We start from the raw sequence: 14,990 nt of genomic DNA, 5'->3' as shown, positions 1-14,990 counted from the left end.
GTCCTCGTGTAAACGGGGCCTTAGAAAACATGTTTCCCCTCGCGATGTCACAACAATAAAAATACAACCAGTGCAATATGTGGATTTGTATAAATACCTTTGGAACGATAGTTTATTTTAAACTGAACTGTGTACTTTAACTTATCTGTGTGTAAATAGGGGCACCAGCGTCTTCACTGTCTGGGAAAAACTGTTCTACCTCCATGTGGATAAAACCATAATGACCTTGTTATATCCTGATTTTATCACATCTATTATATTCTTTTCTTTGGTTTCATGGTTTGGAAGACTTTCTGTCAAGAACAGGAAGTCACTTAATCAGGTGGTGAAGTGGTCCAGTAAGCTAATAGGAGATTCTCAGCTGAACCCGGCCTCCCTGAACACTAGACAGGTAAAGCGGATGACCAACTCCATTTTAAATGACTATTTGCATCCTTTGAACAATGAGTTTCAGCTTCTCCGTTCTGAAAAAAGCTTTTTCATTCCAAGGTCTAAAACCAAGCGTTTTAAAAACAGCTTTGTTCCAGCTGCCATCACGCTGATGAACAAGCTGCAGGAACTGCAAAATTTGCACAAAATATACCTGGAGCACATATTTTGTGTATTGTTTATTCATTTGTTGATTTTTTGATATTTTTATCTGCTTTTTACTATCTACATTATGCTGGTCAGTTTTAAGAGTCCTAATTGGGATGAGCACTGGAGCACTTTAACTGTTTTACCTGACGGCCCCATTTGTGTTTGTGCGTAAGTGATGTCTGAAACTGTGCCTGTCTGAAACGGAAGCCAACTTTTCAACGGCAAAGAAAGTTTACCTATGGGTACAAATAAAGTAACCTGAACCTGTTTAAAACATTGGATATTTAAATGTTTATTACGATTTGGGTGTATGTTAAATAGTTGATTGAAAATGTTTTTTTAATCTTTACGGCTTTTAAATTGTATTATTTATTTAGTGTTGTGTTTAATGTAATACGTTATCACCGAACGTGCAGCAAATAATTATATGTTGTTATAACTTTTAATTTCTAGTTTTATGTATATTATCTTTTGTGTATTGTTATACATGTTATTAGTGAACGTACAGATATGTTTTTGTTATAATAACTTATATACTCAAGGATTAGGTATATTGTGTTGAATAATTGAACCTAAAGAGATATTTTGTATATTATTATGACTTATATTCTAGTATTCTGTATATAGTGTTGTGTGTATTGTAATACATGTTATTAATGAACTTACAGAGATGTTTTGGAGGCTTTGATCACTGGCAGCAGCCTCTGAAGACCCTTCTCTGAAGCTGAGTATTTCTTCAGGTCAAACACATCCAGGTTCTCTTCCGATGACAGTAAGATGAAGACCAGAGTTGCCCACTGAGCACGAGAGACAAGTTTTTTGGAGAGATTTCCAGATGTCAGGAACTGTTGGATCTGGTCCACTAGAGAATGGTCGTTCAGCTCATTCAGACAGTGGAACAGATTGATGCTTCGCTCTGTAGAGAGATCTCCACCTATCTTTTTCTTGATGTAAGACACTGTTTTCTTAGTCTGTCCCAGAAGACCTTGTTTAATCGGAGTGATCAGTGATCTACTTCGTGTCTGGCCCAACAGACCTCGTAGGACATTCTGATTGGTATCCAGAGAGAGGCCCAGGAGGAAGCGGAGGAACAAGTCCAGGTGTCCGTTCTTACTCTCTAAGGCCTTGTCGACAGCACTCTGGTAGAGGAGGAGGAGTTTATCTTCACCGAAGATTGGCTGTTCTGTGAGCAGATTAAGTCCTTCATCGTCGATGAAGGACTTAAAGACATGAAGGGCAGCCAGAAACTCCTGGACGCTCAGATGGACAAAGCAGAACACCTTGTCACCTTGGATGAGCCCATACTCCTCTTTAAAGATCTGGGTGCACAGTCCTGAGTTCACTGAGGCTTCGTTGAAATATTCTTTACACTCTGCCAGGTCTTCCTCGTAGAAGATCTGGTCGCCACTCTCTAGCTGTTTAAAAGCCAGTTTTCCCAGAGAAAAAATTATCTTCCTACTCTGTGAACTCCAGTATCGCTCTTTATCATCTATCCCACGATACTTCCTGTCCCCCTGTATGGACTGAACCCTCAGGAAGAGGCTGTACATCTGAGTCACGGTCTTGGGCACCTCTTCTCCTATCTGGGGATCTTTGAAAAAGTACTCCAGAACCTGAGCAGTGATCAAACAGAAGACTGGGATGTGACACATGATGTGGAGGCTGCGTGATTTCTTGACATGGGAGATGATTTTGCTGGCCAGCGTCTCGTCTCTGAATCTCTTCCTGAAGTACTCCTCCTTCTGTAGGTCGTTGAACCCTCTGACCTCTGTCACCATGTCAACACACTCAGCAGGGATCTGATCTGCTGCCGCAGGGCGTGTGGTTATCCAGATGCGAGCAAAGGGAAGCAGCTTGCCCCTGATGAGGTTTGTCAGCAGCACGTCCACCGAGGTGGACTCTGTGACATCAGTCCAGATCGGGTTGTTCTGGAAGTCCAGAGGAAGTCGACACTCATCCAGACCATCCAAGATGAAGACAACTTGGAACCGGTCAAATCTGCAGATTCCTGCTTCTTTGGTCTCAATAAAGAAGCGATGAAGAAGTTCCACCAAGCTAAACTCTTTCCCTTTCAGTAAATTCAGCTCTTTGAAAGTGAGGAGAAATGTGAAGTGTATGTCCTGGTTGGTTTTGCCTTCTGCCCAGTCCAGAGTGAACTTGTGTGTTAAGATGGTTTTACCAATGCCGGCCACTCCAGTTGTCATTATTGTCCGGATTGACTTATCTTTTCCAGGTAAGGGTTTAAAGATGTCCTCACATTTGATCGGTGTTTCCTCCTTGAATGGATCACTGGAAGCTGTTTCAATCAATCTGACCTCATGTTCCTTGTTGACCTCTCCACTGCCTCTCTCTGTGATGAAGAGCTCAGTGTAGAACTCATTCAGAGGTGTTGATTGTCCTGCTTTAGGGATTCCCTGAAACACACACCTGAACATCCTCTTTAAACAAGACTTGATCTTTTGTTGGCACTCGACAGCAGGAGATCCTAAATGAGAAAACAACAGAAGACATCAGTTAGTGGATGGTGGCATCACTGGGAACATGTCAATATTTCCTGTTGAATTATCAACTTCATGATATTTAGTGGCTTCATAACTTGTGGTTGGAGAAGCTGGTCTTGACAAAGACTGTATGTTACAGATTACAAATGTTTAGGACTATTTCGTTTTTTCCACAGCAATAAGATTGGTCTAATGATAGTAATAATGATAGTGAATTGGTGCAAAAATGACATGCTGATATAACAAGATAGTGTTGCATCTGTTCCACTGAGTTATTCTGCTGTCGATCTGCAGTTTATGTTTAATATTAACATTAACAATAATTACATTGAATAACATTTTATTTCAAGGCACTTTTTATGACAACCAAGGTCGCCTCACAATTCATAAAACACCAAAAATTTAGAGTAAAAAACAGCAAGAGCTGCATCGCCAACAGCATGATCAAAACAAGACATAAGACCCAGGTAGGAGGGGGTAAGAACAGTGAGGAGACCCAGGTAGGAGGGGGTAAGAACAGTGAGGAGACCCAGGTAGGAGGGGGTAAGAACAGTGAGGAGACCCAGGTAGGAGGGGGTAAGAACAGTGAGGAGACCCAGGTAGGAGGGGGTAAGAACAGTGAGGAGACCCAGGTAGGAGGGGGTAAGAACAGCAGTGAGGAGACCCAGGTAGGAGGGGGTAAGAACAGCAGTGAGGAGACCCAGGTAGGAGGGGGTAAGAACACAATGGAGACCCAGGTAGGAGGGGGTAAGAACAGTGAGGAGACCCAGGTAGGAGGGGGTAAGAACAGTGAGGAGACCCAGGTAGGAGGGGGTAAGAACAGCAGTGAGGAGACCCAGGTAGGAGGGGGTAAGAACAGCAGCAGAACGGGTATACGAGGGGAACCCATGGTAGGGGGTCATTACAGCGAGAAGGCCAGTGGGAACACATGTGTTTTGAGGAGATTTGAATCTTGTTAGGGTGTCTCTTTCAGTTCAGCTCAGAGCCCTAGCAAATAAAACGTGTTTTAAAATGTTAAAAGATGAACTACGTATTCATCTGGTGAGCAAACCATGACATAGAGGGTAATGCAGGTAGAGTAATAACTCCTAAAACTTGAACTCACCCAGCGTGCTACCATGCCGGTCAAGTGGAACAGATGACTTCCCGTCCATAGGGGCAGACAGCTCAGACTCGGGCAAGCTCCCCCGGCCACTACTGCCTGACGTAATCAGACCAGCAGATTGATTCCTGACTTGTTCTGAAAGACAAATCAATAGAATTTGAATGGATACCATAATTGTAAAACAACATTGCGTTCTTGGTCTGCTCTGCTGCTTGCCGCTCCTCGCTCCAATGCCAAAATTAATTCTGGTGCATCTGTGCTGCCAAGTTCCTACAATATACCAACCGGTGCATCCTGGGTAAAATGGGTGTGTAGAAAACACTTATGACCATTCATTGCCAAATGCAAACTTGGGACAGTACTGGGACTGTGACAAATGACGTATCACAAAGACCCAAGAACACGAGTACAGACATCAACACAAAAGGCCAAATGCATTTACAATCATAAACTTTAAAATGATTGATCACAAGTGCAGGAAGTGCAAAATACTCAACAGTGACAGACAGCCAGAGGCGTTACTATAGGTAACTACAGTGCAGGCCCATTGGGGCCCGGAGCTCAGAGGGACCCGTAGTCTAGGCCCCACGGTGAGTGGTATCATGGCCCAGTCAGGGCAGCTGCACGTGTTGGCAGGGCCTGGTGCTGGAGCACTGATCGGCTAAAGTACCTTAGCTAAAAAGTATTTTTTCAGCATTTGCATATGAAGTACCTAACCTGCGTTCCCATCACATGCTGGTTCATTCCAGCTTTCACAAGTTAATTTATTAGTTGAAAAGACGAATCGATCTCAACAGTTTGGGATTCTGGGATATTCTTTACGTTGACTGCTAGTAATCCAATGCTACGACTTGACTGAAGTTGGTCCACAGTTGTCATCCCTTTCCAAGATTATTTTCTTTTATGTGAGGGAAAGACGTGACTATTGTGGTGAAAATTAGCGCTCCATCATTAGCGGCCATCAATCAGTCACTCAACCCAAGCCCGTTACTGTTTTGGGGAATCCATGTGCAGAGGTGGAATAAACCATTTTGTGCTTCCTGGAAGGGGTCTGGAAGGAGTAATACTAAATGTAGATTTAGTATTGCCACTTTTAAAAATGGGTGTGAGGGGTTAAGGTGAGGGCTACCAAACTATAAAAGGTATCCTGTCAAACTAGCAGTAACACCATTGAGCCAAGGAATACAGCAGCACTTAGTAAAACCCCTACCTCTCAAAAAAGGTAAAATGTATGCCACACAAATTCAATCCTGAGTGGATGATAATGAATCACTGGATCCCAGTGGATTAAAGGACAAAGAAGCTCCCCTCTAGTTGAACCAAAGCTGGCAGAGACCGTTTCTTTAAAAAGTAGATTCATGGTAACAACTCACCCACACCAGCAAGAGAAGAGATCAGACCCAGCTTGATGCATAAGTGTTTGTCCCTCTTCTTCATACTATCGATCATCATCTGACTTGCTCTCTCCCCTTTACCGATCACCATGTCGATCAGACAACGTGCTCGGTCCGCTCTGATCTTCAGGCCCTCCATCACAGAGTCCTTTTCCTCAGTACTGAACACTTCATGATCATAAAGGTCATCCAGGAGACCTTTGATAGCTGGTTCTGAAACTCCTTTCACAAATTCAGAACGGATCCTTCGAAGCTCCCCTGGAAGAGAAATTAAAAGGCAATATGAAATGACAATGAGCAAACACGATAGTTGATTCATTAAGCTCGTCTTTATTGGGGTAAAGATAAAACCGTTTGTTGCACCAACTTGTTAACTCACAACATAAAAAAAGTCCTTCAAACGAACAACTTTGATAGTTCATTTAAATATTGTTTCTAGTTCAGATCAATAATTCTAAAAACCCATGCCTATCATACAGCAAAATTCAACAGTTTTTCCCTTGTGCATTAGGATAAACACATCTTACCTTCCAGTTTATAGTAACGTGGCTTTGCGCCGATTCCATATACTTTCGAATATACTTTGGTTTTTCCCTCACTCTTCCTTGAGGCTAACGCCAGATTTTTTAAAGGTTAGAATATCTTCTTTGACATTTCGAATGACTACATTATGAATAGTGTCTATTCTATGACGTGTGTTTCATGCGTGCAGATTAACCATCATCAACGATCTAGTGTAGACAATAATCCTATTTCCTATGACTTTAATATGTAGAAGAGCTTTTGTCCAAACAAGATCCAGAGAGCTTCAAAAGGGTTTATTTAGAGCAGGGGTGCCCAACCAGTCGATCGCGGTCTACCAGTAGATCGCCGACAGATCCCAAGTCGATCGCGAGGGGTGAAGAAAAAAAAAAAAAAAAGTTTTTTTTTTTTTTTTTTTTTTAATGAAATTAAATTTGCGCGGGACATATACGCGCGGTAGCGCATGTGCTGTTAACAGCAGTTGAAAGCCGTCAACAGTAGTTACACACTCCTAAACGTTGGCATGGCTGAGGGGAAACAAGCTAAGACCTACCATTTTCACCCTGAGTGGGAGGAAGATTATTGATTATCGTTGAGAAGGTGCCGTGCGCAGACGGAATGAAACCCCCACTGAAGTCCGTAGGTTCACGATACAACCCCCCCCCCCCCCCCCGTCAACAATTGTTCTCTACCCCCCCCCCCCCCCCCCCCCCCCCCTGGCTTGAAGGTAGGTTTGCTGGTAGATCTCGGGAGGTTGGCTACTTGAAAAGTAGATCTTGGGTCAAAAAAGGTTGGGCACCCCTGATTTAGAGGAACCCTCTCATGACCTGCTGGTATCTTTACACTTCTGCTTACGTTGGTTTTTATCTTTTAGTTGTAGGCTGTAAGCGAACAGTAAACCAACATATTTTGGCTATATCGGAAAGTTTGGTGACATTACATTTAATCCTTGTTTCAGCTTATCAATACATTGACAACTGGTCAACAACTGTATCTTTTATTAATATGAACGTTTCGGACTGATCCAACACGGGGCATGATCCAACACAGAGATGTGTATTCGTAAACTTTGCTGGAGCGCATTTCTCTCGTGTAAAAATAAGAAAAATTGAAAAGATAATAAATACTATCTGGACAGTCAGATCACCACTGGTTTAATTTTTGAATTACAATTATTAGGAACATGGCGAAAGCCATAATTGCAACCTTGAATCGGCTAAATATAGGTTGGTCTTTCGTTATATTTGCCCCAGACTATGCTTCAATAGTGAGTAAACAATGATTAAAAAGGCCTATTGTGATCGAAGTATTCTCTTGCTTAGTCTCATGCGCTGTCATGGTAGTTTTGCTTGCTCGCACACACTCTAAAAAATCATTATCAATTAGCTGGTAATTGCTGACTAGCAATTCTTCTAATCTTGAGTCAGCCTCTATTGTAAGTTACATAAAAAGCGTGGGAGCGCCGGTTTAGGCTGTGTAAGTCAACCGTGGCGGAATAATAATAATAATAATAATAATAATAATAAAACTAACAATTACAATAGGTTGCCTTCGTACTTTGTGCTTGGCACCCTAATAATAAAATCTGCAAGCAGAATTTTACGGGTGCCAAGCTGAAACAAACCATTTAACCTGATACACCACACAACCCATAATATCTGGATCAAACCATTTAACCCCCAAGAGGTAAGATGTCTCCACATGAAAAAGTAATTCAGTCCGAACAGACCAAATAAGAGTTTCATACTGCTCCTTAAAATTTGAATTTCTTCTCTGTCTTCAAAGTAAGAGTCTCTTCTGCTCTTCATGATAATAGTCCCCTCTGTCTTCAAAGTAAGAGTCTCTTCTGCTCTTCATGATAATAGTCCCCTCTGTCTTCAAAGTAAGAGTCTCTTCTGCCCTTTAAAATAATAGTCTCCTCTGTCTTCAAAGTAAGAGTCTCTTACCGTCCCCCAGTATGTCGGCCAGTTCCTCCTGGTTCATCTCCAGCTCTGTTTGATGCTGCTGTACAGACTGAGCACTGGTGACCTTTGACCTCTCCTGGTGTCTGTGGAGAACACACACACACACACACACACACACACACACACACACACACACACACACACACACACACACACACACACACACACACACACACACACACACACACACACACACACGGCAGTTTTTAGGTGAGAGCATTTCACTTGTTTCCAGCTTTTAAGTCCTTAATTATCTTAATAAGATATTATAACTTGCTACTGAGATCTTATTACTTGCTCTCAGTAACCTTAGGCTTGAAACTAGAATGACAGAATGACAAATCAGTTTTGATCAACTCTGACGTACCAAACTGCTTTGTCAAAGTCTGAGTCTTATTTAAGCATGTTATCTTTTCCTTCTCTTATATTAAGAACAGACAATATCCAAATCGAAGTCACTTTTTTAGCGTCAATCTTGACCACAGAACATGTAGGTCATGTAGACAGAAACACAGTAGAGAACAAAGACAGAACCCTGTTCATATCAGGGGAGCCTTTAAAGGAGAACTCCGGCAATTTTAAACCCCATTAGGCAGAGATCTGCCCTGGCTGCCAGCGATACGGAATAGCTATAACACTAACCTATGGGGGCAAACTCTTTAGCCGCTTCTGGGGCTTCTCAATACATTCAGAAAACCCTTCCAAGACCCATGTAACACGAGTTGGGTCCTCTCGAGTTGGGTCCTCACGAGTTGGGTCCTCACGAGTTGGGTCCTCACGAGACAACACCGTGCTCGATTAACTCAAATAGTGTGGCGCAACATTACAAACTTAGTGTTTTTGCATGGAGTCACTCCCCTCAGATTACCCCGTTGACCTATCCAGAACGCCCTCACTAGTCGACAGCAGGACGGATGCCGGCTAGTGAGGGCGTTCTGGATATGTCAACGGGGTAATCTGAGGTGAGCAAAAACACAAAGTTTATACTGTTTCGCTCAGGTCCGATTTATCGCTCTTCATGAGTTTCTGCTCCGGTTGTTCACGTTGTGTTTTAAACGTGGCCGATATGATGACTGTGGATCTAGAGTGAGGTCAGAGTCACATTACTATAAGACTGTTCAACCTGAGGTCGCAGTGAGAGAAATCCCTCCTGTATCTGATTCACGACCGCGTATGGAAGTGGCCCCAACCAGAATTTAACAGACCTGATTCTGTGTGCTTTGTGCTGTTCACACTGTCCTGAAAGAAATCAGATCCGAGTCAACCTTGAGCAAAACAATCTGGGAACTCTTGCTTGCAAACTGACGAGGCCAATCCCAGCCTTTTACCACCATAACATCTCCCCCACCCCCCCCCCCCCCGATCCTCCTCGCTGAAGACGCCCCCCCCCCCCCCCCTCACTCTCCAAGTCCTCACCTCTTCCCAATAGACTGATTTCCATCTTTAAAGGTAACAGGTTGACCCATAGAGCGGTCACTCTTCAAGGAGACACAGCTGGGTCCATACTATGTGATACTCTGGGAGAAATGAACCAGTACTTTTATATTAACTATGAGTATTATCAGGCCTATATATCATACATTAATAGTGGAAAGCAGCTAAATCATCTCTGAATTCATAGGCGTACTATGGGACTCGGCACGATGCCAGAGTCTGGGGTCAAGGCGTACCGACGTTAACATAATGTTTAGATTAGATTGGCGTCCACCAAATGTTTAGATTAGCTCAACCTAATGTTTAGATTGGCTTCCACCAGATGTTTAGATTAGCTCAACCTAATGTTTAGATTAGTTAGCCTAATGTTTAGATTAGTTAGCCTAATGTTTAGATTAGTTAGCCTAATGTTTAGATTAGTTAGCCTAATGTTTAGATTAGTTTGGCTGAGGATGTTGACCACATAACTAGAGTAATGTATGACTGACCGGCTGTAAACAGGCATACCATATGGACAACAGCTTTGTTTGTGAGGATAAAAAGCCCGGGATCTTATGATCGTTAGCGTCTTTGCAAACCTCACTCTGCTTTGTTGTTGCTTGTTTGCGGGAAACAATAAAGTCTCTGTCAATACTTGATCCGGACTCCCCGATTCCTCTTGCTCTCTAAGTTAGTTGAAGTGATAGAACTCGGTTATTTTCTACCACAATACTTTATTTGATATATCCTCACCTTTTCTTAGAAGGTTGGTGATTTCCATCATTCTTTTTTTTCTTTTTTGAGCGCCCCATGGAGACACAGCTGGGTCCAGGGGAGTCTGCTCTCTGCTGCTGCTCTGGGCTTCAACACACACACACACACACACTTTAATCACACTGCCGGTGCTGTGTGTGTGTGTGTGTGTGTGTGTGTGTGTGTGTGTGTGTGTGTGTGTGTGTGTGTGTGTGTGTGTGGAATGGCCATCTGGGATCATTCACTGCCATCATTCATCCACATTGGGTCAACGGCCCACCGGGCATTGTCCCGGTGGGCCGTTGACCCAATGTGGGCCGGTCCGGTCTGCTATGTTTTGTTTTTTTCTCTCTCTCTAAATTCCCTCCAATTGTGCCGGCCAATGGGCTACAGAGAGCTAGCAGTGTGTGGCCAGCATCGACGCATATTATTGGTCTATGTTTGTCATTGTCAATCAATCATGAGCTGACAGGCTCAGAGAGCCCTGAAAGTGCTGTCAATCACAACACAAACCAGGGTGGGCGGGACCTCATGGCATGGGCCGGAGTCTCGGAAGTCGTGAAGGAGCTGAAAATGGATAAGGGTAAGAAACGCCCGGGTGGCGCTGAAAAGCTGCGACTCTCTGGAGGTGGAAGCTGCTAAATGTTAAAAATTGACGGACCTATTTGGTGCCGGGGTCAACACCCCAGCAGGTGCTGCTGCGCCGGGAGACGAGCGAGTGGAGGCATGTATGCTAAGTAACGTTAGCCTGTGGCTAGCTTGGCTACATTTTGAGACATGTCCAAAACAAAGTAGAAAACGTTTTTACATTGAATGTGATGTGACCTAATTAACTGCATACTTGTGTGAACATATTAGCCCAGAGTTGAAGGGCTGTGACTGTTGGTAGTTGTGGTTGATTTTGTTTAAATATGCCGGATTGTGATATTATGGGTTATTATTGGTCAGATGATTTAGCTAAGGTAGCAAACAGCTTCTAACGTCAGCAGTCTCTTGTTGCCATAGCATCAGTAAACATTGACATGGACTAATGAGCTGTAAATAGAGATGCAGAATCATGCTGTATTATAAATACAGCATCTTTCAATTCATTTATTGTTTACTGAGGTCATGACTATTTCGAGAGGAATGCAATATGTGTATGTTTAAAGGTTTATGTGAAGAAACATACTATGTGTGATAAGATGACAATTGGTAATTCATAAATGTCTCTTTATATTCTCTGCTACCATCATCTCCTGTCAAACAGGTTTTCCTGACCTAATAGAAGTTATTCTATGATGAGAGAGAGAGAGAGAGAGAGAGAGAGAGAGAGAGAGAGAGAGAGAGAGAGAGAGAGAGAGAGAGAGAGAGAGAGAGAGAGAGAGAGAGAGAGAGAGAGAGAGAGAGAGAGATTCGTCTTGACTTTGCGAGTTTACTATGCAACTTGTTTCGTCTCAGATTGAAACAAAGGTTTATTTCCTGGTTGAAGATTTTCATATTGATATTCATTTTAATTTCAAATATCTGCATTTCTTTTAAGTACAATTAACAGTTATGCAGGTAGGCCTTAGGGCTATTTTGAGACTTAAGTCATCCTTCATGACGGATAAATTTGTTTATCCGTGTCACTACGTCACAAAAAGTCTACATGGCTGTTTCTTGCAGGTCATAAATTTGGTGAGGAGGAGTGTAGCTGGCTGGCTGCGGACGAGGAAGTAGGGCAATATATAAATTGCCCTAAATATAACCATAAATAGAGAATTGATATTTTTTTTATCTATAGCTGTGTGAAAAAGTCTAATGTCTAATATGAGAATGCATATCTGTTCAGACCTATAATTCATGTCTTAGACATGTCGCAGCTACAGATAAAAAAAATTAATTCTCTATTTATGGTTTCACAATGAGTCAAGGTTGAAACAAATGAGTTTCAGCTCTAATGTCGCTACTCTGTAATATGTTTCTATTTAGATTATTTGTCAGGATATTTTGTAATTATTGTCCGAGTCTGGTTTTAACTAACGATGGGCTTACACCAAAAGATTTTCACATTCACAGACTAAAAACTGCGAGAGAGAATTAAGCGTAGGATCAAGTGTGATATTTAACAAGGGTTTTGTAGATATGCAGATAGGTGGGGTGGAGATGCAGCGACCACAGGATGTCTGTTAACTTCCTGTTCAGGTTTCACACCTTTCTTGTCAGCAGCACAAGAGACACAAACTTGAAAAACAAAAAAAAGCAACAACTGCTATTATTTACAGTGCTGTACTATTATTCGGATGTATGTACTTGATTAAATTGTTTTAATCAAGTACATACAGGGTTCTCCCCGTTCTTCTCGTCCCACCCCTAGTAATGATAATTGAGTGGGCTGGCCTGGACAGAAAATGCCAGGGCAGCGTTAGTTCATTCCACCATGGACATAATGGTTCATTCAGTCACAGTTTTGTTCTGGTTGCGCACGGTGTGTGTGTGTGTGTGTGTGTGTGTGTGTGTGTGTGTGTGTGTGTGTGTGTGTGTGTGTGTGTGTGTGTGTGTGTGTGTGTGTGTGTGTGTGTGTGTGTGTGTGTGTGTTTTTGTGTGTGTGTGTGTGTGTGTGTGTTCTGCTTCCGTGTAAATGTTTAAGTGTGGTGCAAGGATTAACAATACCGTCCGCAGCAGAGATCGCACCTCGGGATGTACAATGGCTGCCAGGGAAAACTTTCCCCGAAACGTCCCAAGGCAGCTCCAGGCAACCACGCAGGACAGCGTCCTTCCTCGTAATAATCAGGAGGAGAGCCTCTTTCCCCCGTCGCTTCCACCGACGTCCAGACTCACTCCACGAAGAGCGCCAAAACCGCCGCACCACTCCCAGACCGAACTCCCAGAACGAAAAAGACCTGCATGCAACCCCCTGGATCCTTCACTATCTTCCGCTCACCCCTTCCCGCTCGTTCTTTCGGTTCTCTCTCCCGCCTCTTTCCTTTTCCGTGTCCGTCATTCGTCTTAAAGGCGCAGTGTATGTCTGTCACACACACACACACACACACACACACACACACACACACACACACACACACACACACACACACACACACACACACACACACACACACACACACACACACACACACACACACACACACACACACCAGCAGCTCAAGGGTGAAAAGTAGATCAAAAGAGAGAATAAGAGTAATAAGTACATATACTGGCACGAAGTCCAACCGTTGTTAGACTTCAACCAGTTATAGACATTATATTTGTCTGTAAACTACAAATGGTTGAAAAAAGCAAAACACAAACTGCATTGAAAGACGAGAGGTTTGATGATCAAAGATTTATTGAGAGATATAGGCCTAAATAAGAACCCTAAAACCATATGTTCTTTTACAACTGGACTCAGTGTGCTATGGTTGAAGTCCAACATGAACCAGTATACTAAGGTCTTCATTGAATGTTGTGTGACTCCACCCCCTTTTAGATACCTCGTCGACAGCGCTGCGGACGGACGCTGCGGAACCACCAGCACTGCCGGGTTCATGTTGTAACTCAACAGCGTCCCCAGCAGGGGGCGCCAGTAACACAGCAATATGCAGGAGTTCCTCTGCACCATCCGTGAAGGCTCATTCGGTGTACGGCGTGGATATACTGAATAGTTATCGGGTATTTTTTTACACGCCATGCTTGGCAGAGTGTCTTCGACGGCTGCTTGTTGGTGAACTAATGTGTTCCGCTCAATATGGTGACGATATATTTATATTTTAACAGGTCTATATTTTATTCTATTCAGAGCGAGCTACCGGGAATTCAGACCCAGGTGTTCTAACATGTGGTTATAAATAAACATAAAGAATTATAACATTACAAAGAAGCACACACACACACACACACACACACACACACACACACACACACACACACACACACGCGGCCGGCGGCGTTTACACCAGCCCCTCCCCCAACATCAGGAGGAGTGGGAGGAGCCTGCAGAAGGGGGCGGGGCTCAAGAGGCGGGGCCGCTGCTGGCGGAGGGCTGGCTCCGCCTCCGGCGCGGCCCGTTGCACAGCGGCTGGGAGCAGCAGCTGATGCAGACCGAGTGCAGGCGCCCCGTGCAGAACTGCTGGTAGCCCGACGACGAGATGAGACACGCCCCCGACGACGCACACGACTTACGGTAGTGCACACCTGGAGGGGAGACAGTCAGTCCTTACACTAGTGCACACCTGGAGGGGAGAGACAGTCAGTCCTTACACTAGTGCCCACCTGGAGGGGAGAGACAGTCAGTCCTTACACGAGTGCTCACCTGGAGGGGAGAGACAGTCAGTCCTTACACTAGTGCACACCTGGAGGGGAGAGACAGTCAGTCCTTACACTAGGGCCCACCTGGAGGGGAGAGACAGACAGTCCTTACACTAGTGCACACCTGGAGGGGAGAGACAGTCAGTCCTTACACTAGTGCACACCTGGAGGGGAGAGACAGTCAGTCCTTACACTAGTGCCCACCTGGAGGGGAGAGACAGTCAGTCCTTACACGAGTGCTCACCTGGAGGGGAGAGACAGTCAGTCCTTACACTAGTGCACACCTGGAGGGGAGAGACAGTCAGTCCTTACACTAGTGCACACCTGGAGGGGAGAGACAGACAGTCCTTACACTAGTGCACACCTGGATGGGAGAGACAGTCAGTCCTTACACTAGTGCCCACCTGGAGGGGAGAGACAGTCAGTCCTTACACTAGTGCCCACCTGGAGGGGAGAGACAGTCAGTCCTTACACTAGTACACACCTGGAGGGG

The 14,990-nt window shown here is 44.0% G+C and overlaps 1 protein-coding gene across 2 annotated transcripts in view; it reads right to left on the bottom strand.

The window, feature by feature from the left end:
* LOC130380663 (uncharacterized) overlaps nucleotides 1-13,090 on the bottom strand; it is a 54,354-nt gene extending 41,264 nt beyond the window's left edge. Inside the window, exons 1-6 of one of the 2 annotated variants that reach the window (XM_056587937.1) lie at nucleotides 12,866-13,090; nucleotides 10,232-10,334; nucleotides 8,048-8,148; nucleotides 5,559-5,837; nucleotides 4,186-4,320; nucleotides 1,246-3,064 (exon numbers count right to left, since the gene is read on the bottom strand). In XM_056587937.1, coding sequence (XP_056443912.1) covers nucleotides 1,246-3,064; nucleotides 4,186-4,320; nucleotides 5,559-5,837; nucleotides 8,048-8,148; nucleotides 10,232-10,290 — 2,393 coding nt within the window. In that variant the 5' untranslated portion in view covers nucleotides 10,291-10,334; nucleotides 12,866-13,090. Of the gene's footprint in view, nucleotides 1-1,245; nucleotides 3,065-4,185; nucleotides 4,321-5,558; nucleotides 5,838-8,047; nucleotides 8,149-10,231; nucleotides 10,340-12,865 lie in introns of both variants that reach the window. The other variant, XM_056587936.1, reaches the window with a different exon arrangement.
* Nucleotides 13,091-14,990: the final 1,900 nt, after the last annotated feature.

The sequence above is a fragment of the Gadus chalcogrammus genome, chromosome 4 (assembly GCF_026213295.1).
Source record: "Gadus chalcogrammus isolate NIFS_2021 chromosome 4, NIFS_Gcha_1.0, whole genome shotgun sequence".
NCBI lineage: Eukaryota > Metazoa > Chordata > Actinopteri > Gadiformes > Gadidae > Gadus > Gadus chalcogrammus.
This window is presented reverse-complemented; position numbering and strand designations above follow the sequence as displayed.